This window comes from Monodelphis domestica, chromosome 3 (genome assembly GCF_027887165.1).
Source record: "Monodelphis domestica isolate mMonDom1 chromosome 3, mMonDom1.pri, whole genome shotgun sequence".
Lineage (NCBI taxonomy): Eukaryota > Metazoa > Chordata > Mammalia > Didelphimorphia > Didelphidae > Monodelphis > Monodelphis domestica.
Genome location: NC_077229.1, coordinates 321,486,768 through 321,514,642, shown reverse-complemented (window position 1 = coordinate 321,514,642; position 27,875 = coordinate 321,486,768). Strand labels below are relative to the sequence as shown.

General features: G+C 36.6%; 1 protein-coding gene across 1 annotated transcript in view; it reads left to right on the top strand.

Annotated features, from left to right (window-relative positions):
* TRAM1 (translocation associated membrane protein 1) overlaps window positions 1-24,634 on the top strand; it is a 50,931-nt gene extending 26,297 nt beyond the window's left edge. Inside the window, exons 7-11 of the mRNA XM_001367972.5 lie at window positions 14,694-14,764; window positions 14,861-14,965; window positions 15,535-15,678; window positions 17,032-17,192; window positions 22,957-24,634. Of these exons, the coding sequence (XP_001368009.1) occupies window positions 14,694-14,764; window positions 14,861-14,965; window positions 15,535-15,678; window positions 17,032-17,192; window positions 22,957-23,030 (555 nt within the window). The 3' untranslated portion in view covers window positions 23,031-24,634. The remainder of the gene's footprint in view (window positions 1-14,693; window positions 14,765-14,860; window positions 14,966-15,534; window positions 15,679-17,031; window positions 17,193-22,956) is intronic.
* Window positions 24,635-27,875: the final 3,241 nt, after the last annotated feature.

The following is a 27,875-nucleotide window of genomic DNA, read 5'->3' as shown; positions in this document are numbered from 1 at the left end:
GAAAGTAAGGATTTTTTAATTGTAATTAATGGTTGTTGGCTACTGATTTCTTTTTTCTTTTGTATTTTTGTTTATTTTATAATACTATCCTTCAGTGATATTGTCTGCTAAACTTGTGGCTGCAATGGAGTCCATATAAAAGTCAGCAGATAATTCATTTTGAAAAAAATAGAACGTTTTATCATTTATGAGTATGTGAAAAATAAGATTGAAGGAGCCTTACTCTTTTTAAAAAATCTTTTACTTAATATGGTTTTTTAAATTTATTTTTAATTTTTAAATGTTTTCATTTAATTGATTTAGGATATTTTTCCATGGTTACATGATTCATGTTCTTTCCCTCCCTTCCTCACTCCCCCTCTGGGAGCCAACAAGCAGTTCCACTGGGTTTTACATGAATCATTGTTAAAAACCTATTTCCATATTATTAAAATTTGCAATAGAATGATCATTTAAAGTCAACATCCCCGATCATGTACCAATAAAACTAGATGATCAATCATATGTTTGTTCTTTCTCATAAATCCCTCTGGATTGTCCTGGATCATTGCATTGCTGCTAGGAGAAAAGTCTGTTACATTTGATTGTGCCACATTATATCAGTCTCTGTGTACAATGTTCTCCTGGTTCTGCTCCTTTCGCTCTGCATTAATTACTTAAGATGTTTTTAGATCAGGAAATAAAAAAATTAAAGATTTATGACCACAATTTTCAATGACACTTCCATCCCCAATATTGTCTTTAATGATCTTAGAATTTGCTACTATGTCAATAATATCTTAGATAGCACAGTGGCAGAATATCACTAGAGAGCTACCGTGGTCTAGAAGGGATCCCAGTGACCATCTAGTCCATCCCAAAGGTAATCAATCCCTGATATAACATTCTCAACAAATAACCAGCCTCTGTTTGAATGACTAAAGATGAAATATCTAGCTCTATTTATCAAGAAGCTTTCATGGTTTTGTTTGTTTGTTTTTAAACCCTTACCTTTCATCTTAGCATCAATTCTAAGACAGAAGAGTGGTGAGGGATAGGCCTGGTGCTCTAACTATTCTGACACCTACCTGCCCCTGGAAATTTTCCTTGTCATCAGTCCTCCATTTCCCTCCTTGCAATGTTTATCTATTGTGGGGCCAGACAGAATTAGGTCACACTTAACTTACATATTACAAACCTTCCTGAACTCGTACACTTGTACATCAGTATTGTTCCCCCCAGGATTCTTTCCCAGTTCTTTTGTTCTATCTCCAAAGTGACAAATACTCAAAGCCATTCACCTTCCACATGGCTCTCCTCTGGACAGTCTCTAAATTAAGACTTTTCTTCCTAGACTGTGACTAGATCAAAAACAAAGGACTTATCACCTCATTTCTTGAAGCTTTTCCTCTCATTGAAACCCAACAGAGTATTAATTAAACTACTGCCATGTCCTGCTGATAATATATTTTGGGTTTGCAGTCTACTAAAAAGGCCCATGACCCTTTTCTAGACAAATATATCTGTGTGACTTTGCCTTTCATGTCTTGTACTTGTAAAGTTGAAATTTTGAACCCAACTGTAAGACATTTATCTCCCTCTTTATAATTTCATCATCTCAGATTCAGCCCAATACTTTTAGTCTGTCAAGATCTTTTTGGATTCTGACTCTTTGGTCCAGTATATTAGCTGAGCTGAGAAAGGTTTGTATAGAATAAGTTACTGACAAAAAATATTGAAGAGTAAAAGTCTGCCGTGCACATTTCTGGAGCACCACACTGGAAACTGCCTTCAAAGTTGATAATTAATTAGTGACCTTCATTCATGAATCTAGTCAATTGTGTTTATCATTTGGCCCACATCTCCATTTTCTACAAGAAGAGTAGGACATTTTTATAAAATTCATTGCTGAAATCTAGATAAATTATTAGCAGTCTGATCAGCCAGTTCAGTTAACCCTATCAAAAAAGGAAATAAGGTTAGTTTAGCATGAACTGTTCTTTTTTTTTTTAAATAGCAACCCTTACCTTCTGTCTTAGAATCACTACCATGTGTTGATTCCAAAATATAAGAGCAGTAATGACTAAGCAGTGAAGGTTAAGTGACTTGCCCAAGGTCACACAGCTGAGAAGTATCTGAGTCCAGATTTGAACCCAGGGCCTCCTCTCTCTAGGCCTGGCTCTCAATCCACTGAGCCACTTAGCAGTCCACATTGGCTCTTATATTTACTGCTTCCTTTTCTACATGTTTATTATACATTTCTTGAATAAGTATAAGTTTGACAGAAAGTGGAATTGGGCAGAATCCTTGGCACAGGTCACCAGCTCAGTACTCTTCCATTTTTAAAAAATTACAGTATTTGCCTCTTGGCCTCACTGTGTTTCCAGATTTCCCTGATGGTGTTTAGTCTTCACATCCCCCAGGTCTTTGCCATTCTGATCTAACTTTGGCTTTTTGATTAGAAGAATAGGGGTATTGAATTCTGAGAAGCAATTTATTATGATCTCTTGTTGGATTAGGGATTCAATGATTGATCTTATACCCTCAATTGGTTATTTAGTCAAGAGATATTGAGGTAAACAAAGAACTGTTCCTTCCTTAGTCCTCACCCTTATTGGAATAGCTGATTTCATTAGACCTACATCTGTGGAAGACTTTGATCAAATATCTTCAGGTATAGAATGGATTGAATCTAAGTCATCCTCTGTACTGACTGAATCTAAGAACAGCAATGGAAAAGCTTTCAGAGATTCTTCTGATAAATGTAATGAGATATCACCAGTATCAGTACATTGGATTGTTGCTTTTAATTTACTTAATAAATACCTAAAAGATTCATTGTACAGACTGGCATACAAAGAAATGCCTCCTCCACAGATAATGGACCTAAAATAATCATTTTTGGTTGTAATTTTGCTACTCTTTGTGGTTCTCCAGTAGCTCCTATAACTTCCATTGTACCAACAGCTGTACAATTCTTAGGAAGACTTTGCAAAACTGATTTACTCTCTCCATTATCAATCAGAAGATCATAAATCTGGTCTTCAATAGTTATAGACACTTATGATTGTACTATTTGGTGGTTGGAATGTTTCTAATGCTGGAGCTAGCACAGTAACATCAGTACAAAGCTTAGTCATTTCCTATCCGTCCAAATTTACATCTGCTTGAATTGCATGATATTTCCAGGATTTAACATCTTTACCACCATCATCAGCTTTTTCACTTATTTTCATTGTTCCTTATAATATCTATCTTGGTATCATTGCTCTCATTTGCAATCACATTATCTTTATCCACTTAACATTCTTCACTATTTTCTATTATTTTCACAATCACTAGAATTTTCCACTAATTTCACATTACAATATTCTTTTTCCTCACAATTATTAACACTAATTACATTATCCTTTGTTTCAGTCACATCATTTATAACTTCATTAACCTCCATCTCCATTTTCCCTTGATTGTTCAAATACAGAAGAACTCTGGGTACACCTTCATAATGAACATGCCCCTTTGTTCTGATCACCCTTAACTACTTGACTGTATTTGGGCCTTGCTTCAGATTTAACCCACTCCTGCACAGTGTTTAAATCTGGTGCTTGAGCTCCCTGACAGCAAGTATTTTGGCAAGTGTTAACATTATTTCTCCTTTGGTAATTGTTCCAATTATTATAATTATTATTATTCCAATTATTCTATCTATTGTGCCCTCCATTTCTATTTAATTGTCTGGAAAATTGCTGTCTGTACCTACAGACCCTGACAAAATGTCCAACATGATTACACAAGAAACACCTCTGGGGTCCAGATCTCCTTTCTCTAAGCTTGTATTGGTTGCTCGGTTACAAAGATCTTGGAGCTGCCACAACCTTTTACTTCCTTTTTTTCACTGTCCCTAGCTTTATTTTCTGCTTCCCTCAATTTCTTTTTTAAATCCTCTTATTACAGTGTCCCTTTCATCATATTTATCCTCATTATCAACACACAATTATGTTGCCTTTCTCCTTAATTCTTCTAGTCCCATTTCTTCCCAATCAGGGCAATTATTCCTAAAGAATGATTTAATTTTAGGCATTACGTTTCTCACAAATATCCTCTTTATATGAGCAATTGTGCCTCCTTCTAAAACATTCATGTTTAATAAAATTTCTGTAGCTTCTGTAAATTTTTCCAGGTAATTCATAGATGTTTCATTTATTTTTTTGTTTGATATTCTCAAATTTAGACCAGGCATTAGGTCTTTTAGTGTTCCTCTTCATCACAGCCATAATTGACTTTCTGGCCTCTTTCATCAATTCATAATCAGCTTTATTATTCCTATCCATACCTTGAAAAGTTTCTGGCCATGGAGTCAATAATGGATCATTTCTTGCCTTGTCAGTAAACATATTTCTTTCACTTTTTGTTAATAATTCTTTCATCAGTAATTTAAAATCACCATAATCAGGGTAAAAAATGTCTATAGCCCTTTGAAATTCCCTGACAACCTTTTTAGGTTCTTCTATAAATGATGAGGTCTTATGTTTAATCGATTCCAAATATTCTGGTGTAAATAATTCGTGAGTTTTGACTTTGTATATTTCATCATCGGTTACAACAGGAATATCCCTTAATGGAAACAAGGATGCTTGATTTTTATTGCATTCTGCCTCTTACCATTGTAATTGTCAAATTCTTAATTTTCCCATCATTATTTTATTAATCTTTTAAATCATTTCCAAAATCATTTGTTAAAATCATCCTGTCTTTGATGCATGACTCCATTGCCTCTTGCTTTTCCTTCATAATTATAATCATTTGCTTCATCTCAGAGTCTTTAATAATCCACACCACAATAGCTTTCAATCTATAACCATTTCATCCTCTCATACCCTAACATTATATAACAACATTGAGGAAACAGCTAAAAGATTACATAAGAGATGTGTAAAACACAATCCCACAAAAGGTACAAAACATGTCATGTCCCCTGACATGTTTACATTAAACAAAATACCATATCTTATAGGATATGATCTATTATTATCCACTTTTCTTAGATTACTTAACACCTAAGAACAGAAAAACAAAAAAATAAATAAATAAAAATCAACAAAAAAAATATGGCCACCTAACATATGTGCCTTTGGACCTTTAACTTTTAAATCCCCCCAGAGGCCAGCCAGAGTCATAGAGTTCCGTGGCAACCCCCTTGGAAGCAACCAATTGCTGGGAGTGACAATGGAATTTTCCTGGTCCCTAACTGTCAACTTGCCCTCTGTTTTTTTTTTTTCTGGTCAAAGTCAATTATTTTCCTAAGGTTTTGCCTTGCTGGCTCTGCCAAATGTTATTGAGAAGTTAAACAGAAGGGATCACACTAACTATACATATAAAACCAGGTTTATTAGCTAAAGGGACAAGGGAATTGAAAGGGAATCAGGGAGTAACTTATTTTTCTAACCTACCCAGATATTAAAGTCTTAGCCTTTCTAAATAACCTTAATCTAGCTAAATAAAGGGGTAATTAAAGATAAAGGGGATTAGTAAAGTCCACAGGGCCCAGATTCTCACAACACCAGAGTCCCTGGTTGGGTTACACAGCTGTCTCAAGATGAGTCCTCACAAAGTTCAGGAAGGAAGGAGGAGGATCAGATCCACACACACCATCCACCAATGTGTGGGAGGTCACTCACTCAACCTCTCCTTAAATATGATCCAATTCCCTGGCAGCTCCAAAGTTGGTTTTCCTACAGAGAGAGAGACATCCACTCCTCTGTCTTTTTCCAGAGGGACAATGTCAGTTAGTTCCCAACTCCCTCTCAGTGCCTTAGAATGTTGACCCACTTCTTGCAAGCTCTTCGGAATCTTGGTTTTGCAGCATCCCATGCTGCTAGCTTGCCCTGCTAAAAATCCTGTACTACAGGAACTAAGGATGTAATTCACCTGGGCCAGGAGAGTTGAATTCACCAGTGGCAACTAGATGTCCTCTCATCATTTCTTCCTTTTCTGTGTTGTCAGAGGAAGAATCAATCAGCTTTGCGTTCTCTCTGTTGTTGTTATCAATCCCTTAAGCAATAACTTCAACCTTCCTTCAACTGTCACCCACTATAACATTTTCAATACAAAACAAAAAAAATTATCCCCTGCTTACCTTACCAGTTTCAACTTCTTCTGAGATTTAACACTGTTTTTATGACAGGGCCATGTTCTTCCATATACCATTGCCTATTCTTGCTTCCATCTACATATTTTTTAAAAGCTCTTATTTCATCGAAACTTCTCTCCAAAGTTAACACTGCTCTTTGAAGCACCAGACCAGTGACCTTTTCTCCTTTAATCTTCTTGATCTCTCTGGAAGCTGTGATGCTGTGTGATTCCCCTTTTCTAGATTTCTGTGACACTTCTCTGTTTTTCTTGTCTTTTCTAGTTTTCTTTGCTGTATCATCCTTTCCCTTAAATAAAAGTATACTTCGGTGCAGTGTCCTGGGCCTTCTCTCTCTATAGTCATCTTCTTAGTAAACTTCTTAACTCCCATGAGTTTAATTATGTCTGTGCAGATAGATAACTCCCAGAGCTGTGTATCTAGCAGTGGGCCCTCCATTGCTCTCTGTCACAATAGTTTACTAGATGACTCCATGTCTCCAGTCTCTTCTCTCTATGCCATCTTCCACACAGTTAAAATGTTTGTCCTAAAGCACAGCACTGAGCCGCACGTCACTCCCCTGCTCAGAGTTCCAGGGGCTCCCTACTGTTCCAGGATTATATACAGTCTCCTAAAGCCCTTTATGGCTTCTTCCTAATTATTCCCCTTCATGGCACTGCCCTACAATTTAAAATACTCTATTTACTATTAAATATACATAGCATTCCATTTCCCAGCTTCATGTCTTTGCATAGGTTCTTCCCCCATGCCTGCAAAGTACTCCTTTGAGGGGTCTGCTTCTTAGAATACCCAGTTCACTTGAAAATTCAACTTATTCAAGTCATTCAACACCTAGCCAGGAGCAGTTAGGTAGCTCAGTGGATAGATGGAGGGCCAGGCCTAATGATATAAGGTCCTGGGTTTAAATCTGGCCTCAAACGCTTCCTTGCAGTGTGACCTTGGGCAAGTCACTTAACAGCAATTGCCTAGCCCTTACTACATTTTTTGAAAAAAAAAAAAGAAAGAAAGAAAGTAAGCTTTAAAAAAAAAGAAAAGAAAAAATTTAACCAAGGTCACCTCCAACATGAAACCTTTCCTGTCCTCTCATCATTTCCCATCCCAAATTTATATTTACTAATATGTATACATGGTTCTCCCCTTGCCCCATTTGATTGTTTATGCATATGTCATTGGTAAGAGAGAAAGTGAATAAGCTTTTATATGCCACCTTTATATGCCAGGCATTGTGTGTTACTCTTACCTCATTTGATCCTCCCAAGAACCTTGCAAAAGCAGGTGATGTTATTCCCCTTTTTTACATTTGAGGAAATTGAGTCAGAAAAATGTGAGTTTATTTATCCAGTGTCACACAGCTATTAAGTGTCTATGGCGGATTTGAACTCCCACAATGCTGCTAGCTGCATCATGCCTATTTTTTTCAAGCTGACTTTTCATATAGAATTTTAGTCTATGGAATGCTACATATTTTCCCTTTAAATATTTTGAAATCTAGGTAGGGCATATGAATGCAGATTGAAGCATACTATTCTTCACTATTTCCTCTGAATTCTTCTTTAGTTGTAAGCAATATGTGTCTTCTTTCACATAGGAAGGAAGGGAGGGAACATGGATTGCAAAATGTCAGAAAATGATTATTAAAAATTGTATCATCATGTAAAAAAAATTAAATATTTTTTAAAATCTAGAGCACACACCATCCTATTGGGCAATGCCTTCTGGATTTCTTCAGGTAGTATGATTTGTGGCCAGCCGAATCACCAATGTTTCTCCACTTTGACAAATCCTGAGAGGTTCTCAGTTAATATCTTGCATCCAAGCCCAGAAATAAAACAAAATCTTCGGTATTGTTCTCAGGTCACTGAATAGCTTCAGCAGATGATCTTTCCTTGATAGCTTCTGGGGCTCTATTTTATCATTCCTTGGGGGAGAAGAAGAAGCTGCTTCTTTACTGAAGCATTGAATTCCTTCCCCTTAGGGGAAAACCTCAAATTGTACATATAGTTGTACTGTTCTGTCCCTTCCTCCTCTTTGACACCTTCTTCCATTCTCTTAATGTAAGGCTGAGATTTCCTGGGCCAGTAATGATCCTTTTTTTCATTCTCAAAGCCCCACTTCCAGCTCTTGGTTTGAGGAGGTAGAATAGGCATTGAACTGGCCCTGATACCTTTGGAGCATGGAGAGATGTTTCTTACTTCCGTTCACCTTTCCACAAGGGAGATGAGCCTATACTTAAAACATAGATAATCACCACCTACAGCAGAAATACAAACATGCACTTGGTGCATGGCCCTGCACATTTTACCCTATTCTGCATAATGTTTTAAATTCTCAATCTTGCTTTTTTAGCTCCTTGTTGGTTTTTATACCTAACTTTCTACATGGTTTTAGATATGTTCGTGCCCACAGACTAATATCTTTTATATCCATCCTGGTCCCTGTTTAGCTGTATCCTTTGTATCCTTATATTAATATATTTAACAAATTTCTTCAGTTGCTGGGATGGAGAAGGATGATTCAATGTAATGACTGATTTTTGTCCCAGGGCCTCGCCTCATGTTCACCAGTTCCAGGTGGAATTCATCCAGAGCTGCCATCTAATTTTTATGGAATCATTTGCATAACTCAGAAGTAGCTAAAACTATTTTTAACACCTATATATGACAGTTGAAAGTAACTGTTTGAAATAATTAGCATAATTTGCAAGTAGCAGCTGCATATGTGTTAAACAGTTACTTAAAATTTACTCTATGAAAGTTATTTTAGGAAGATACTGTCTGGAAAGAATTGGTAAAAAGGGCGACTAGAGCACTGATTGCTTTGAAATGCTCCCACTGGTACATAGAAAAAAAGCTGCAAGTGGCAGTTCAAGAGGTGTGCCAATGACAGATAATGTGTCTTTTTCTTCAAAGGGAAAAACATCAAATTTCAGAGACTCGCTTTGTAATGAATTTTTTTAAATTATAATCAAGAAATAGACCTATGTTTATTGCTGCTTACATGAAATGCTTTTTAGTTTAAGTGTAAACATCAGGAAATAATACCATGAGAAAAGAATATATAGACAATAGAAAACAACCAGTGTGTTGAAGTTAAGTATTTGGGAATGTCTTCCCAGTCTCAAAGAGAGGTATATGCCTTATTCAGTAAGTCAGGAAATTCCCTAAGGCACTGAGAGGATAAGGGACTTGTCCAAGTCATTCAGCCAATATTAAAGTCAGTATTTAAATCCAAATTTTCCTGACTCCATGCACTGAATTCTACCTACTATATGACTGTTTCTTCTTCTTCTTTTTTTGCTTTTATTATTCTTTTTTTTCCCTCTTTTTAAATTTAGAATATTTTTCCATGGTTACATAATTTATGATTTCTCCCCCTGCCCTCCCCATCCCAGAGGTGACAAGCAGTTCCACTGGGCTATACATGTATCATTGTTCAAAGCATATTTCCATGTTATTTATATTTGCAGTAGAGTGATCTTTTAACATAAAAACCCTAATCATATCCATATTGAACTACATGATCAATCATATGTTTTTCTTCTGCATTTTGCTCCCACAGTTCTTTCTAATAAGTTCCTCTGGATTGTCCTGGATCGTTGTATTGCTGCTAGTAGTGAAGTACATTATATTCGATTGTACCATAGTATATCAGTCTCTGTGTACAATGTTTTCCTAGTTCTGCTCCTTTCACTTTGCACCAGTTCCTGGAGGTCTTTCCAGTTCATGTGGAATTCCTCTAGTTCATTATTCCTTTCAGCACAATAGTATTCCATCACCATCAGATACATCAATTTGTTCAGGCATTCCCTAATTGATGGACACCCCCTCATTTTCTATTTTTTTGCCACCACAAAAAGCACAGCTATAAATATTTTTGTACAAGTCTTTTCCCTTATTATTTCTTTGGGGTACAAACCCAATCGTATAACATCCTGTTTCTTAAAAACTACCCTTTTAAAAACTGGTCAGTATGCAAATAGGAGTTTTTGAAAGCTAGTTGAAGAATACCAGAATGAATTTTACATATTTAATTTATAATGATTAGAATAATGATTGAGAAATTGGAAAAGTAAGCCTAAAAATTTACATTGCAAATATGCTTCCTCTAAAAGTATCAAGAAAGGTTAATAAGAATATTCTTGCTAAGGAGCCCAGAATTCACAAAATATATCATATTCCAAAAAAAATTGAAGATAATTTAAGACTTAAAATTTTTTTAATTGGGTAGAAAACCAAAATGCAAGCTCTAAGCCACTTCTGTATCATTCTAGAGTTTCTGTATACTACGTCTATAGCTATAGAAAGAAATACTTAAAAGAAATTATCTGCTAGATAGATCTGGCCCCAGAAACGTACAATGGAGAGATTTATGATGGTGTAGGCTGGCATTGCCCATTCACCTTCCCCTACAATTATCAGTTGCTATAACGGAAGTGCTGAGCTGGAATTTGACTTGGGTAGTTAACCATAGAAAGGAAACGAGTCGATTTTCTCTTAGCAAGTTTGAGTCTTTTCTTTCTCTTAGGTTGGAATTTGAGATTAGAAAACAGGAGAAATGGATCTGATTTGAAAACCAACAAAATTTTGAATTTCTTAGAATTGAAAATAGTTTTCTGTCATTTTTAGAAACAGAATGTGAAGTTACATAGATTTACTGTATATAAGCAAAAAGTTTCTGGGGGAGGTGGGAGATTTAAATGTTTCAAGCAGTGTTCTCTGCCTAGTAAGCACTTTCTTTGTTTTATTTTTGTTTTATGTCATTAGAGTTCCTTCTTTGGAATCTAAAGCTCATATTTCTTCATCCCCAAGAAATTCAGTCACTTGTTGAAGAAAAAAAATGAAAGCACTCCCATTAGAAATACTAAAAATTCCTTTAGTTTATTTTAACTTGAGATATTAATCTTCAAAGTAGCACATTGGATAAAATATCCAGGTAAACATATTCTAATATACGCCTTAGAATTTTATAACTAGTTTTTTTTGCATTCATGGGCTCCAACAGTTAATGAAACTGGAACTGTACAATATTGAAATTTTATAGTGGAAAAGAAAAGAAAGATTATAGGGAATAAAACTCAATGGTTCAATACCTCTGGCCATCTAGAAAACGTTGAGTCATGGAAGGTGAGTCTCATGGGAAAATCTTATTCATTGCAGAGGTCCAACAAGTGTTTTTTTCCAAATTACTTAGAACATCTTTCTTCCATTTGAAGAACCTCTGCAGATATTGTACTGTCTGTGGACTCCTGAGGGGAAAAAACATACCATGTAGCAGAGTTTATCTCTCTGGGTTGCTCAGTGTATATACTTGATGAAAGGAAGGTCAAAAAATTGTTTACAGCATATTATGGTGACTATAATTTACATGCTTTGTAGAATAGGAAGAAATATTAGAAATTAATAAGTGTTTTGTCAGTAAGTCAGATGTTTTGTATTCTGGAGTCTTGCCTATGCTATTAATTTTTTGAACCTAAAATAATTTCCCATGTACCACTCTTAATCTCTTAAAATCAAGCCTCCTTAAGATGCCAGTTCCTCTATATATCCTTCCCTGCCCCTTAGCTAAAAGTAATTATTCCTTATAGGTTATCATAACAATTTGTTTTTACCACCCAGGTACTTTCAGAGTTCTGTTATATTTATGTATTTTGTCTTTTTTCCATTAAGGACAGTGTCTTCATCTTTGACATACCACACTTACATCCAAGCACATAACACAAGCACACTTTGATAATATAGAATTTTTAGTGAATAGAAGCCCAGTAAATATTAAGTGAATTAAATTGAATTCACATTGTTTACTCCAATCCAGTTTAATTATAGGTTGCATTTAATTATTTCAAATGAGCATACAAATACAAATGTTGTTAATACAAATTGAGAAATAAATCATAGAAAAAGATTCAGAAAAGTAAAATGGGATGCAATCATTTTACTCCAATAATCAATAAAAAATATCTGAGCATCAGTCATCCATGTACCCAGTAGCTTGCTGGAAATTCTAGTGACACAAGGGAAATATGACAAAAGTCTTGCTCTTTAACAGCTTACATTCTAGTCAAGGGTAAAGATTTATACTTAAGATGATTAATCATTATAAAATAGGTTTTCATTTAATCTTCACATCTAACAGATATATTACTTCACCAAAATAGACTTAAATAACTAATTACAAAGAATATAGTATTCATTGAAGAGTATGAGAACTCTTTTATGCTGGTCCTCTATCCCAGAGAATGAATGGCATTTTAAGCATCAAAAGAAGGCTATCAAAAATGTCAGGATTTGTTAAAACCATGAACCAGTATCATAGAATTTCCATGTTGGAAGGGATCTTGGGGAACATCCAGTCTGACCCATGTCCAAAAAAAGAATCCCTTCTACATACATACCAGAGAGGGATCATTCAACCTTTGCTCAAAACCCCACATTCAGAAGGAGCTCTTAGCTATTGAGGCAAATGAAGCATTCTATTTCGCATAGTTCTATTGTTAGAAAACTTTGCTTTAAGTCTAAATTTGCTTCTTTTCAGTCTCCATCTATTGTTCCTAGTTTTGCCTTTTGAGTCCTATTAGGGGGGAAAAAATCAAATCCTTCTCCCAGATATCCTTTTAAATCATTGAAGACAACTGTCACATCTCCCCAATAGTTCTCCAGGTTTTTTTGGTCCAAATTTGTGATTTAATTGGTGTAGGGAATTTGCAGTAAAAAAAAAAATTGCCTATACTGTTCTGCAGACTTAGCTAAGTTAACATCAGATTATTAATGAAGAAAGGTTCTTTGGTTCTGAACATTTAAACAATATCCAATCCATCATCTAATAGTCCTCTCTCCCTCTTTGCTTAAAGAACATCATGAGAGGTTTTTTAACAAATGCTTTGCTAAAATCTACGTGAATTAGATCTACAGCATTCCACTGATCTACAAATTTAATAATCCCATCATAAAAGGAAATTAATTTAGCCTGGTATGGCCTGTTCTTTTTTTTTTTTTTTAACATAGAACAAACTTAATTTACACAATAAAATTCAGGGAAATGAATTGCACATGAGCTCTTAGATAATCCAGAGAAGCAAATTCCCCCTTCTCTTTTGGGGTGTGAGCATTTCATGACCTGTTCTTAATGAAACCATACTAGTTCTTTGTTGTTATCACTTTCTTTTATATGATTAGTAATGATCTCATTTTTTTTTAAACCTTTGCCTTCTTTCTTAGAATTAATATGAGTATTTGTTATAAGGCAGAAGAGTGATAAGGGCTAGGCAGTTGGGGCTAAGTGACTTGCCCAGGGCCACACAACTAGAAAGTGTCTAAGGCTGGATTTGAACCCTGAAACTCCCATCTATAGATCTGGCTCTCTATTCACTGAGCCACCTAGCTGCCCCAGTAATGATCTCTTTAATAATATGTTCTAGAATTTTTTCAAGAACTAAAATCAAACTTATTTTAACACAATTTTAAAATAATCACTCTTTTTTAAAAACTGGGATGCTATTTGTTCTTCTCCTGTTCCATAGCATCTCTCACTTTTTTCCATGAACTTTCAGATATCACTTAGATTGTCTTAGTTAAATGTGCCATTTTTTTCAGGACATGAGGATGTTAATCATCTAGACTAGGTGATTTGGATTCATCAAGGAAACTAGATGCTCATTCATTCATTTCATTCTGTCCCTTCCAGTCCTAAAATTCTTCTTAGCAAAGGAAATAGAATCAAAGTAAAAGTTTTTTAGCTTTGCCTTCTGTCCATTAACATTAAATACTGATGGATTAGCCTATCCACTGGGAGAAGCAGTCATATCTCCTTTTTCATCCTTTTCTATAGCTTTAAAAAAAGCAACTTTTTCTTTTTAATTCCTTCAACTTACCAATATCAACTCATTCTGAACTTTGGCACTCCCAGTGAAGTACTGAGCTGTACCTATTCATCCTTTCTTAACTTACTTAACCTTTACTTCAGTTTTCTTTTTATGCCTTTTAAAAATCCAAATTGGTCAGTGAATTCCCTGGGCATTCATCTCACTCTCTTTAGACTATTGCCATTTTTTTCTCTTCATTATAATTGTTTTTCTTTGCCTCTTCAGAATTTAATTCTTGAGAGTTTCTCATCCCTCTTTGGCATAGAATCTGAGTCCATGTTATCTAATCTGTCTTCCTGAAATTAAATCAAAGAATTATGGATCTTAGAGGTAAAGGGAATATGTGATCTAGTTAGACCCTTTGCCATCAAGCAAGCAAGATAGTACTTTCCCTAGGGATAAAGCAACTGAGGTCTAAACGTACCAGGGACTTGCCATTGCTAATAAATAGTGAGAGCAGACTAACTAGACCTCAGTGGCCTTCTTGCTCTTCAGCTCTTTCTACTGTGCCTGTGGAGACCATGTGTCCCAGATTGTTCCAAACAGTCCTAATTTCAAGAACAAGAAAGTTTGTTTTAAAAATAGTTTTTCAAAAGGCAAATCTTTTGTCCCAATTTCTAGCTCAGAAATTGTTTTTTATCACATTACATTGCCCCTGTGAATATCAGTATGCTTTAGCTAATCTCTGGTTCCTTTTTTTTTTAACAGGAAGATATTCCACGACAGCTTGTCTACATTGGACTTTACCTCTTTCACATTGGTGGAGCTTATCTTTTGAAGTAAGTTATGGGCTTTTTTTTACTTCTTTTATTCTTGTTAGTCATATCAGTTATTAAATTAATAGTTGTTCTATGTGTTTGTTTCTGTTTTACCAGCTTAAACCATCTGGGACTTGTTCTTTTGGTGCTGCATTACTTTGTTGAGTTTCTGTTCCATATTTCCAGACTGTTTTATTTTAGTGATGAAAAATATCAGAAAGGGTAAGTTATTTGTCATGCCTCTGAAACAGCAAAAATATTTTAATTCCATATCCATATTATTCAGTTTTGTATACTTGTCTTCAAAAGCTTAAAATAAAATGAAATACTTAGTGTTGCAAAAAAGATCGTAGTGCATTTCTTTAATTCCAGGAGATAAACCATTAATTTGACAATATTTTACATCTCATAATTAAGATTACACTTATAAATTTAAAAATAGACATGTCTACCCTCATAGAAATAGCATAAATATTCAATAGTAAGTGAAAAGAGCAAGTAAGGCATTCTTGAAGAACAAATAAACTAAAATGTTTGGGGATAAGGCATGAGCTAAAATAGTAAATAACCTGAAAGCAGAATTAGAAATAATTATAATGGTACAGAGCCTTTAAAAAAAAAAGACTTATCTAGCAAATTTTCTGAATTAAGGTCAAAATTAAATATTTTATCGTTTTCCAGGTTTTCTTTTTTTTTTAATGCATCAGGACTTTTCATCTAGACTACTGTGATCTTTTTCTTATATCATTTGTGTATGTTAATGAATTTGACTTGTAAAATTTGCCTTACAGATTTTCTTTGTGGGCAATTCTGTTTGTTTTGGGAAGACTTCTGACTTTGATTCTCTCTGTGTTAACTGTTGGCTTTGGCCTAGCAAGAGCAGAAAATCAGAAGCTGGATTTCAGTACTGGAAATTTCAATGTGTTACCTGTGAGGTACAGTAGATTTATTCTTCGCTAAGTCATTTTTGTTCAAGGATAGGTTTTATATGGATTTTGTTGGAACGACTTATACCAGAAACAGGTAACTTTGGGGACCTGATCCACAATAGAGGAAATAAATATTGATTTATATTAAATTCATTTTTCTAGCAGATTGATAAATTCTCCATCAAAGGAGTGTAGACCATTTATTTAACTTGATTGAGCCATTAATTGAATTTTTGGGGTAGTATTTTACATCACCATAGTTTGGTGGATTGTTGTTGGGGGGGTTTTCTACAGAGTAGCAGTATCTGGCATTCAGAGCCCTACATAACCTAGCCCCCTCCTACCTTTCCTGCCTTCTTACACCTTATTCTTTGCTACATTCTCTCAGAGATCTTATGAGAGGGTCTCTTAGATATCTTAATAGCTTGTATGCTTGTTTGCTTGTGGTCACCCTCTATTTGACTGAACTCCTCAAGGACAGGGACTGTTTTTTGCCTTCCTTTGTAGCATCAGAACTTAGCATAATGCCTGACACTTAGTGAGTGCTTATTTATCAACCAAATTTATACATTAAAAGGATATTGTCAAACAGGCCTCCATTTATGTGTTATTTATTTGCTTCCTTGCTTGGTAGTATAAATTAACCAATACATCTAAAAACTAAGAGAATTTAATTTCATTTCCAGAGAAAGTTTCTTTTTCTTTATTTTAACTTAGTACTCTCCTAGTACTAAGCAGAAATCAATTTAGCTAAAGAACGCGTTTTAATAAGTGATTTTTCTAGAACTACACCAACAATGTCAATAATCATTTAGTTGTTGTTTTTCCTTACTTTCTATCTTAGAATTAATACTGTATAGCTGTGTGACCCAGGGCAAGTCACTTAATCCCTATTGCCTAACTGTTACCACTCTTCTGCCGTCAAACCAATATACAATATTGATTCTATGATGGAAGATAAGGGTTTAAAAAAAAAGAAAAAAGAATTAATACAGTGTATTGATGCCAAGACAGAAGAGCAGTAAGAGCTAGGCAATTAGGGTTAAATGACTTGCCTACAGTCACACAGCTAGGAAATGTCTGAGGTCAAATTTGAACCCAGAACCTCGTCTCTCTAGAGCTGGCTTTCAATCTACTGAGCCACTCAGCTGCCCCCTCAATAATTTTTTAAGTTGAGAAAGAAGCAAATGAGGAATAATTTTGTAGCAAGGAAGTAAAAGGAGCAAAGACAATTCTGCCCAGTCATATAATAGCATACCAGCCTTTTTTTTGAAACAGAAAGGCAATTTTCCTCTTAGTTTTTTGTTGTTGTTCTAATGTACTCTAATGTTTTCTGTTAATTTCTAAATCTATCCACAGAATTGCTGTTCTTGCATCTATTTGCATCACTCAGGCATTTATGATGTGGAAGTTCATTAATTTTCAGCTTCGAAGGTGGAGGGAACATTCTTCATCTCAGCCTCAGACTGTGAAAAAGAAATCTACAGTAACTAAAGGCAGATCTTCCAGGAAAGAAAAAGGTTTGTATTTCCCACTATTCCTTGACATAAAAGGAAAAGTGAAACAGTCATTGTGTTTCTCTTTTAGAAAAAACTTCCCAAAACTTTGGGTTCATTAAGTGTCATGCAGTGCTACAAGGAGTGGCCCCCTACTCAGACCAAACTTTGTACTTTTGCTGCCATTGTGGGGAGAGAGAGAGCGTGCAAAAGAGAGGAATTTCTTCCATCAAAAGAGATGAGCCCTAACTTTCACCCTTTACTTTCTTGATGGTTTCATTTGGTACCTTGATGCCAAACTAGGGATTTCTTGGTGTCCAATTAGTCTTTTTATCAGGGACACAAAATCTCATTACTATAGCTTTAGACAGTTTAGGTTTAAATGCATTTAATATCCCTGCCATTGAGGCTACTGATGATTTAAATACAAAAATTACTGCAAAGAGATTTGACCACAAGACCCATTTGTCCATTTTCTCTAATTTCCTTTTCTGGTCTCTGGAAGAGGAAGATGGTTTTCTTCTCTCGTTGTCCTTTTCATTCTCTAGAGAAGTGATCATGGTAAAACAGAGGGCAAGGACAGGCAGTTGGGATGAAGTGATTTGCCCGGTATCACACAGCTAGTACATGTCAGGCCAGATGAATCCAGGTCCTCCAGACTCCAGGTCTGACACTCTGTCCACTGAACCCCCTTGTTACCCCATTTCTGCTTTCTTTTTAAAAACTATCCTGACATTGAAGCCATGTCCTACATCGCATGACTAATAGGTATGCCCCTGGCATTGGTACTAGGAGGTCTGATCCTTTCCACTGTCCCCCTTAGCACTGTCTTCTCTTTTAACACCTTCGGAATTCTTCATTACTTGCCCTGGGATAGTCTAATGGGCTCCAACCCCCAGCCCCAGCCCTCTGCCATCTTGATCTGTCCCCATCCATCTCTACTTCTTAGCATTTTTACCACCCCACACTTGCCTGACTCACCTTTTAGCTCATCTCTTGCCATTCCAGTATCCAACCCTCCATCTGCCTGGTCCTTCCTCACCATCATTTTTGCAGTTTACTTTTGAATTTTTGGAACAGTTCCTATAGATTTTTTTTAACCCTTCTCTTCTGTCTTAGAATCAATACTAAGTATCAATTCTAAGGCAGAAAAGTGTAAAGGGCTAGGTAATTGGAGTTGTATGTCTTGCTTAGGATCACACAGTTAGGAAGTGTCTGAGATCAGATTTGAACCCACGTCCTCCCAACTCCAGGCCTGGTGCTCTTTCTCTGTGTTACTTAGCAGCCCTTCCTATAGACTTTTGAAATGTGTTTATTTAGGATTCCACATTTATGAACAAACGTAATTCTGACTTGCCTTTCAAGTGTTTCCCTGAAAATGCTGTCACCATTGCCAATGTATTGGATTGTTTTACTTGACTATTCTTAATTTTCACAAGGGAAGGCTTCTATTGAGAAGATGGAGTTACTAATCAAAGAGAAAAAAAAGAAGAAAAGAACATCAGCAAAACAAAAACATAGATAAGAACACAGGGAATTTCAGAAAAGGACAGATGAGGACAATTTTATTTATGGTCATGTACTTAATTTATCTTTTAGAAAATACATGGCCAAAGTTCATGCTTTATATGCTGTCCTTTTTCTGTTCTTATTTACATATTAAGCTTTGGTGTTGGTTAAGTTTATAATAAAGCAAGAATCTGGTTGTATACAAAAAATGTCAGATTCCTGTATTTTCAGTATTGGAGCTGTCAAAGTTTTTGTGACACTGAATTTCTTTCACTTTGCAGTTATTTGAAAGAGTGAAACCTGCTAGAAATAAAAGTTAATTTTGACAGGAGTAGACCAACAATAATGGGATAGGTTCTTAAAAAGGCAAGATTCTTTCTAAGGAAAAATTTTTAGGAATAAAACAAGCTACTACTCTTATATTTGAAATAAACAATAATAATTTCTCCAAGAGTCACCAACTTGGAGTCAAGGGACCTGGATTCAAATCTAGACCTGCCATTTACTAATTGTCTAACCTTGGGCAATATCAGTCTCCTGATTTATAAAGTAGGGACAATAATACATGTGCTACTAGCTTTATTGATTAAAAGAATGCCATAACTTCAGAATCCGGAGGGGAAAAAGCAGATTTTATTGAGCAAATTCTGATCTTAGTACTGAAGCAACTAACTGTTAATCCTTCAGCTTTACTTTTTGTTTATGAAATAGAAGTAACACTTGATTCTGAGGCGGCTAGGGGTAGAGATTTAAGGCCTGGTTCTGTCACTCTAGCTATGATCTCAGATGAGCCCCTTAACCCCAGCTTCCTTTTTCTGTCAAATGGAAATTTTTTTTTTTAATAAATCCTTACCTTCCTTCTTGGAGTCAATACTGTATATTGGTTCCAAGGCAGAAGAGTGGTAAGGGCTAGGCAATGGGGGTCAAGAGACTTGCCCAGGGTCACACAGCTGGGAAGTGTCTGAGGCCAGATTTGAACCTAGAACCTCCCATCTCTAGGCCTGGCTCTCAATCCACTGAGCCACCCAGCTGCCCCCTTCAAATGGGAATTCTAAGATCTAGCCTGCCTCATGGGATTTTTGTGATAATCCCATTGAAATAATATGAAGACACTTTGCAAATTGTAAAGCAAAATCCCAATTTAAAGTTGGAGGCTTATAACTCTTTATAGGAAAGATATGTTAAGATCTTGAGGTGTTTGAGATGCAAAATAGTAAAATGAAAAGGCATTAGACTAGGGATCAGGAGGTCTGGACTCTACTTCAAACATTGCCACTTACTAATTATGGACCAGTCATTCAATCTCTCTTTTTCTCTGTTTCCTCATCTATAAAGCATAGTGATTCTAGAGCAGCAGTTTTAATGGAGTGCATCTTTGTAGAGAAAAATAGGAGGTAGTCCACAGTTCTTTCTGCAAATCCTGGTTTGAGTCTTTTTGTTTGTTTGTTTGTTTTACTGTGTTTTAGATTCTTTCAGGTATATAAAATGCATCTCTATTTAGCTTCACTTCTTTATTTTGAAACCTTTACCTTCCATCTTAGAATCTAAGTATTAGCCCCAGAGCAGAAGAATGGTAAGGGCTAGGCAACTGGGGATAAGCCAGGTCACATAGCTAGGAGGTTCCTGAGGTCACATTTGAACTCAGGACCTCCAGTCTCTAAGCCTGCATTTTCTTTACTCTTAAGTGGGGCCTCAAATACCATCTGTAATATTTGGTGTGTGTCAGTTGCTTTAAAGGCATTAAATTATAACTTTTAGACCAGTAGTAAGATGTCATTAGTTCCAAGCCACAGATAATTTAAAAGGGACAAAGGAGAGAAGTTCTCATAGCCTGAAATGGTAATTACCAGCTTGGAAACACGTTTTAGGGAACTTAACATTCCAAGAACTCTAAGAGCCTTGCAAGATGTCTATTGAAGGAACATAAAAGAATTGATTTCTTCATCATATAGTTATAAAACCTTAGACGTAGGGCCTTGCAAAAAGTCTTCTGGCCCAAGGTCTTCCCTTGCAGTGACTTAAAGTCAGCCACCTCCCACAGTCAATTACTGGGTTTTATTTTAATTCACTTTGTTTAGTATCTTGTAGGAAGAAAGAAATCTTACACGATCCCTCACTTATCCTACCATTTTAGCACCTTCACAATTGAGAGATAATTCCTGATTTCCTAATGACTGAATATGAATGTGGAGAGTGTTCCTGTCCTAGCCCAGGCAGGGGTGTGGGCCTCAGGAACTGCCTCAGAAGCCTAGATTAGGGCTGGCTATAAGGTAAGGCAAAGAGTTGTCCAGTGACACCTCAGAGGCCACAACTCAGGGCAGATATAGTTAATGATGTTGCCATGTGGCACTTGGGGCTGTTCTGTCTAAATCTGTGAATGGTGGCATAAAATGGCACTGAACCTTGTCTCTAGAAGTCTTAAGAAATCCATCTATTTATCTTTCAGGTGTCCCTTATTTTTTCTAAAATTTTAATTTGTGTTGGCTAACTTTTCTCCATGTGACGACATCATTCCCTGCCATCTTACACAGTCATGAGTCATTAAGCTGCCCTTCCTCGTACCTCTGAGGGAGGATCTCAGTCCAACACCGTGCTAGGAGAGGACCTCCCAGCTCTGACCCCCTTCTTCTCATAGTCTTCATTTTCATCTTGGAATCTGTCCTGTGTGTCAGCCCCAGGCAGGCAGTGAGGGTCAGGGGACTCACCCAGGGTCCAACAGCCAGGAGATGTGTGAGGCCAGATTTCCAACCCCCTCATTTTACAGAGGAAGAGAGTGGGGTCAAGAGAGGTGAGGGGACTGGCCCAGGGTCATACAAATAGTGGCAGAGCCAGACATTAAACCCTGTGAGGGGTTAAATTTTGGGGGGTAGGAGTTTGAACAAAAGCCAGTGCGGTTCATTAAATGCAAAACACTTAGTTTGTTATTAGGAAATACAGATAGGAAATAGGAAGGAGGAAAATGAAAGTAATCCTACAATAACTTGTAACTATACCCCAAATCCCAATCCTAACTAAATTTCTCTTTTAAAAAACCCTAAATCAGTGGTTCTCAACCTCTTAATTTGTAGCAATGAGAATACATAATGCATATCAGGTATTTACATTCCGAATCATAACTGTAGCAAAATTACAGTTTTGAAGTAGCCACCAAAATAATTTTTTGGTTTGGGGTCACTGCAACATGAGGAACTGTATTGCGGGGTCATGGCATTAGAAAGGTTGAGAACCACTGCCCTAAATCTATCTGCCTTGGAGGGCAGTATCTAATGCTAGACTGAAGTCCTTGCCTACTCTCCTACTCTCACTCTCTAATAATTTAACAACTATCCTTATCTACATAAGTTACTAATAATCAATCATCAATAAGGCTGTTAAGTCCTTAAATCCGTTTCTCTGACTCCAACAGTCCCAGAGAGAGTAAGCCATGCACACTCCTCTCCCCAGGGGACCCAGAGACCAAAAAACCCTTTTCCAGTAGTCTGCAACTTATTAACCACACTCAGCCACACCCTTCTAACTATCACCAACTGCCAACCTGCACAGCAAGGGGGTCTCTAACTCAGAAATCCTATTGCTCCTTTTCCTCTTTTATGGAAAAAGGGAGAAATTAATAAAACTCTCTTAACAACCCCCACACTCCACTCATACCACTATAGCAGTTGGTGGTGACGAACAGTTAGCGTGGAAAGTTGTCCTTGGAGACTGCCCTGCTCATTGTGAGGCAGCAGGAGGTTGTGGTCGGAGTGCTGGACCTAAAAGATCTGGGTTCATATTCTGCTCTTAATCTTTAGCAGCTGCGTCCTCCAGGGTAGTCACATCACTGGCTCAGTGTCCTCATCTGTACGGTGGGCTAAGAGAAGCCGGGACGCCTGTGTAAACCTAAAGTTGCAGGGAACATGGACTCTGCAGTCTCCTTAACCTTGTACCAAGAGGCACCATCAGCTCTTTATTTAAGTTCCTTCTTGCTTTTTAGAATTTCTCTATTTCCATCCTCACAGACCCCAAACCTCCCCTCCCTTCCAGCTTCCTGAGAAGGCAGGGACCGAGCTCTCCCAGGCCTTCCTTTGGGGCGCCTCGGCGGGCTGACATCTGGCTCCATTAAAGGGCAGCTTTGTTTTCTTACTGGTGTTTTGGCTATTATTCAAAAAATTAATTTTCATTGAAATACCAAATTAAATATAAAGTATTGATTGTTTTTACTGAACTCTCTACTCTTCATGATAATCATATTAATTACATTCTAACACAATGAATAATACCAATTCTTTTCCGTTTTCAGAAAATGGTGTCAATGGAACAGTGACTTCGAATGGAGCAGACTCCCCACGTAACAGGAAAGAGAAATCTTCATAACTGAATTTTATCAAACTAAATGACTAATGTCCCCAAAGAAATCTGCTTTTTACTATTAGGAGTTCTTCAGCACTAGACATCATTCTGATCCTAAAAATACAGTTCCTATTCTTTGATTCTTGCTATTCCTGTATGATTTCACGCATCTTTTTTGATGGGCAGTTGTAGGGGGGAGGGTGATTTCTGTGAGGGAGAGAAACATTTTGGCTTAGACTAAGCTACCTATCTTCAGAATAATCAAGGGACCATCACACTTTTTTCATGGTTTTTGTTTTGTTTTGTTTTTGTCTTTTTTTAACTTTTTATAATTGAAAGTAATTAGTTATTTGAATTTCACATACTAAAGATCAGTGATTTAATTTAATGTTCCCACCCTTTTTTTATGTATAATCTTGGCACATAGCCAGTTCCAACAAAATCATATCTTCTTTCAGTTCTCTTTCAAGATCAATATGGAAGTAGTATAAAATTGGAAATCAAACTCAGAATGTTTTAAATAGTCTCTGATTTTTAGAAGTATGATTTTTCGTAGAATTACAACTGGAAACCTGATTTATCAAACCACCAAAATAAGTGTATGCTTTATTTTGTTGTTAGTAGTTGTCGGTGTTGCATACTGATATTTGGAAGGGAAAAAAAGAAAAACACACCTCTTCATGATTGAAGTATTTCAAAGGCATATTGCCTATATTGAAATTTCTTGTATAAATATGAAAATATTCATAACACAGTCTTTTCAAGTGTGTCCCAATCACTTATAGACTGGAAAATGGAATACTAAATAAATAGTATAGAAAGCAAAATCAGATTTATGCAGCCCGTTTAATAAATAAGTCCACTAAAAATGACTCTTAGTGGGGCTTATCTTAATTTCAGTGTGTACAGTATTCTAGAACAGTGCTTTTTTGGTGTGCAAACCCTTTTGGAAAATAACGCTGTCTACTTGATCAATATATTTGAACAGAATGTCATATTTACATCTAGAATATATACTATGTGCACTAATTCAAAAAGGAATTGAAAGTTCAGGTGGATGAGCAGTCTTATGAAAGACAATGCTTTAAGTTATATCTATAGCTTTGGTTCCATCATTGAGAAACATTTATCTGTATAAAACATATTTTTGGATAAAATATATATATATATATTTGTATCTTACAGAAAGGCTATAAAAGCATTTGAGTAAACTATTTGGTTCCCTTTTCTATAATCATCCTTTGAAATCCTTATACCTGTATTTGATTTGTCTCTGTCTTTCCCATGCATATATTGTTCCTTTGGTGTTCATATCTTGTCCCTGTTTCTTACTTTTATCAGAAAAAGTGAAATGTTTGTGCCTTTTTTCAGTGTAAAATTTGCAGACAAAAAAAATGCTTTCATTCCCTGTCCGCCCTGTTAATAGGTCTGCAGTTGAAGTGGCCATGCTGCTAGTAATGTCCTGCTTTCAATTTTTCACAGCTATTGACCCACTTCTAAGAAAGGGGGTCACCCTTTGTAGCATTATGGAGTTTCAGGGAACCAGAATGTTCCAGTTACAAGCTGTCATCAGGTTGAACTATACGTTGAGAAACCCAGACAAAATAAAAACATTTTTACTTTCACAATTAGTGTTCTGGATCTTTCTTTAGCCAATATGGAGGTTTTATTCTGCTTTTAAGTTTTAGAGCGATAATATTGTTTATCATTGGGTAACTTGTTTTAAGTTTCTTGGCATAAATCTTGACACTACACTAGGCAACATTTATATTCCACAATGAGCCTCTGCTCATAAAAACATCAGAGACGTTTGTTTTTACATCAGTCATTCACAGATATTTGGTGTGCACACGTGCACGTCATCCAGCTTTCCCTTATAACAATGGAAAAAATCAAAACCAACTGACATCCAGGGGTCTGACAGCACAACAGATGTTTTCAGGAGTAAGTTAATAATCTTATAGGTAGACCTGTCTCTGTTTTCAAAATGATTAATTTACTGTTCGCAGCTGGGGCCACTGAGCAATCTCTGGTAGCTCTGGAAACAGCCCAGAAGGGTGGCTCTGGGAAAAACTTAAGCTATGATGATTGAGAAGAGAGTTTTTTCAGAGCCACACCCCCTCAGGGACGTGGGTAGTGGTCCAGTGACAATGAATTTCTCTGCTGTGGAAAATTTAAAGAAAAAAAAAGAACATGACCAGAGCTGTGAGTGAGGGAAATCAGTCTAGGAGCATAGGAGCCTGAAGGATGGATTAGCTGGGGGGGGGAGGGAGATGTGACCGAGGAAGACCTGTTCAGGATTCGGTCACCATAGCCCAGGCACACTGTGAGAAACAGCGCACAGGCAGAACTCGGAGAAGCTTGAGAAACCCTAACATGAACAAAAACGAAGTGAGGCGAATCGGGAAAGCAGCACACGCAACAACTACCATGAAACTGGAGGGAAGCAACAGAAATCGGTTACAACCATGGCCAAGAGTATAGCCTTAAAGAAAAGGTAGCACTGTCCACTTCCTTTACAGAGATGGAAGACCCTGGATATAAAGCAGGCGCCCCACTCTAACACAGAACCTTGCAGAAGGATCTCTGCGGGCCTCAGGCGGGCTTAGAAAATCACGCACAGCTAATAAAGCAAGACATTAAAATCAGATAGGAGCATCTTAATCTGGTGCAGGCCACCTTCGGAAGGGTTGCTGGCCTCACGTTTGACGCCACTGCTCTAGAATATGCCCAAATCTGTCATTCTTAGGCAGGTTGACTGCTTGACTATTTTTAAAAATTCTTTTGTTTCACAAGGTGGCTGTCCAGGTGGTGAGGAAGAAATATATATTGGAAATGAGGAGAGAGAAAAAATCACTTTTTAAAAATACTCTACAGGTAATAATAGTTTGCATTTTACTTTGAAGTTAAAGAGCACTTGCCTTATGAAGTCATTATAACACATTTTCCTTAAGAGAGCTTTTCTTAATAGTTAAACCATTTAGATAGTGAGATAGTCAATAAACTTTAGGACCTACTATGTGCTAGGTATTGGGCTGAACACGGACATACAAAGAAAGGCAAAAGACTCCTTGTTCTCAAAGAGCTCATAGTCTTAAGTGAGAAGAACAGTGTACAAATAATATATATGAATCAATTGAAGATAACAATAGAAAAAAGGCATTAGCATTAGGAGGAATTGGAAAAAATCTAGAAGGTTCGATTTTGGAAGTCAGGTTTTGACGTGGTCAGTCCTGGAGCTTAGGATGACTAATTTGACAACTGTGTGGAGGAAGTAGGGGGAAGACACCTGAGTCACAAAAACCAACCAACAGGCTATATTATAGTTTGAATAATCTAGGTGTGGTGTGATAAGACCCTACAACAGGTCTTGGCAGTATTAAAAGAGAAGGGAACAATCCAGAAGAAAACATAGGATTTGTCATGTGTTTATATGGGTGTATGATTTGGGGTTTTGGTTTTAAAAGATTATTATAAAAATGAATAATATGGAAATAGGATTTGAATGATAATATATGTATAACCCAGTGAAATTCCTTAGCAACTCTGGGAGGAGGGGAGGGAGACATCAAGAATCATATAACTGGGAAAATAAAAAAAAAGAAAAAAAATGAAATTTAAAAAAACTTGGAGTAAAAAAAGAGAGAAAGGTCCCTAAAAGAGATGATGGGGGTATAAAATCAACTGAACTTGGCAATAGATTTTATAGAGGAAAGGAGAACAAGTGAGAAATACAGGATGACACTTAAGTGGTGAGCCTGGCTAACTGGGAAGATGGTGGTATGATATTAGAGAAGTTAGGAAGATGTGTGGATTTGGGAAGGATAGATGGAACAGGAAAAATCTACCAGCATTTCCCATGGCCCTTATCTGTCCCCTCCATAACTCAAGTTAGACTTAATGTCTGTCTCCTCTGCCCTACCTACTGCAACCCGACATATACACGAATTTATTGCTTCTAAATCATTTTCAGTTGTGTCTGACTTTTCATTTGGGGTTTTCTTGGCAAAGATTCTGGTTTGCCATTTCCTTCTCCAGCCCATTTTACAGATAAATAAACTGAGGCAAACAGGGTTAAGTGACTTGCCCAGGGTCACACAGCTGGTAAGTGAGGCCAGCTTTATTGACCTGCTTCTTGGTCACCTAAGGGCATAAAATGACTACCTACATGGAACCCATGCCCTCTGACTGGGTGGATGTGTGAAGACCTGGCATGGCACCATAAGCTCCTCTACTGGAGACAAGGGTGGTGATGTCTATAGAAGCTAAGGGCCATTGCATCTTTTTTTGATACATTTATTGTGTAGGGACTAATTAAACCTTTTGTTTGTGAGTGCCAAGTTTCTTCTCAACTTTGAGTCTGAACTACATTATATAGAGGCTTGACGTCAGACCCATCCCTCAAAATAGCTTAACTTTTTATTGACAAAAACAAAACAAAAAACTTGATTTCACAAGATCTAAAAATAAACATTTTGGGCGTTACGCATTTACAAATCACAGATTCTACTATTTTAGTCAGCCTGTTTTGGGATGATATGTAAAAAGCCCAATTTACCTATCTAAGAATGTTAAGTTTTATTCTCTTTAGTTAAGCCAAAGAAAAGTTAAGCTTACCCACTGTCCACCACTAGTTAATGAGTTCAAATTTTAACACTGACATAAATGATTGATTAAATAGATGGTTATCATAATGGTTGATTAAAATGAGATTTATTAAAATGGTTGGTTAAACTGAGGGCTATTTCAAAGATGTCTGATTTCATTTATAGGGGTGCATCCTCCTCCAGAGACTGCAACCTCTAGATGCCTTAGGTGCCACTGGGAGTTCTGATGCCCACAATGGGCAGCTAGGTGGCGCAGTGGATA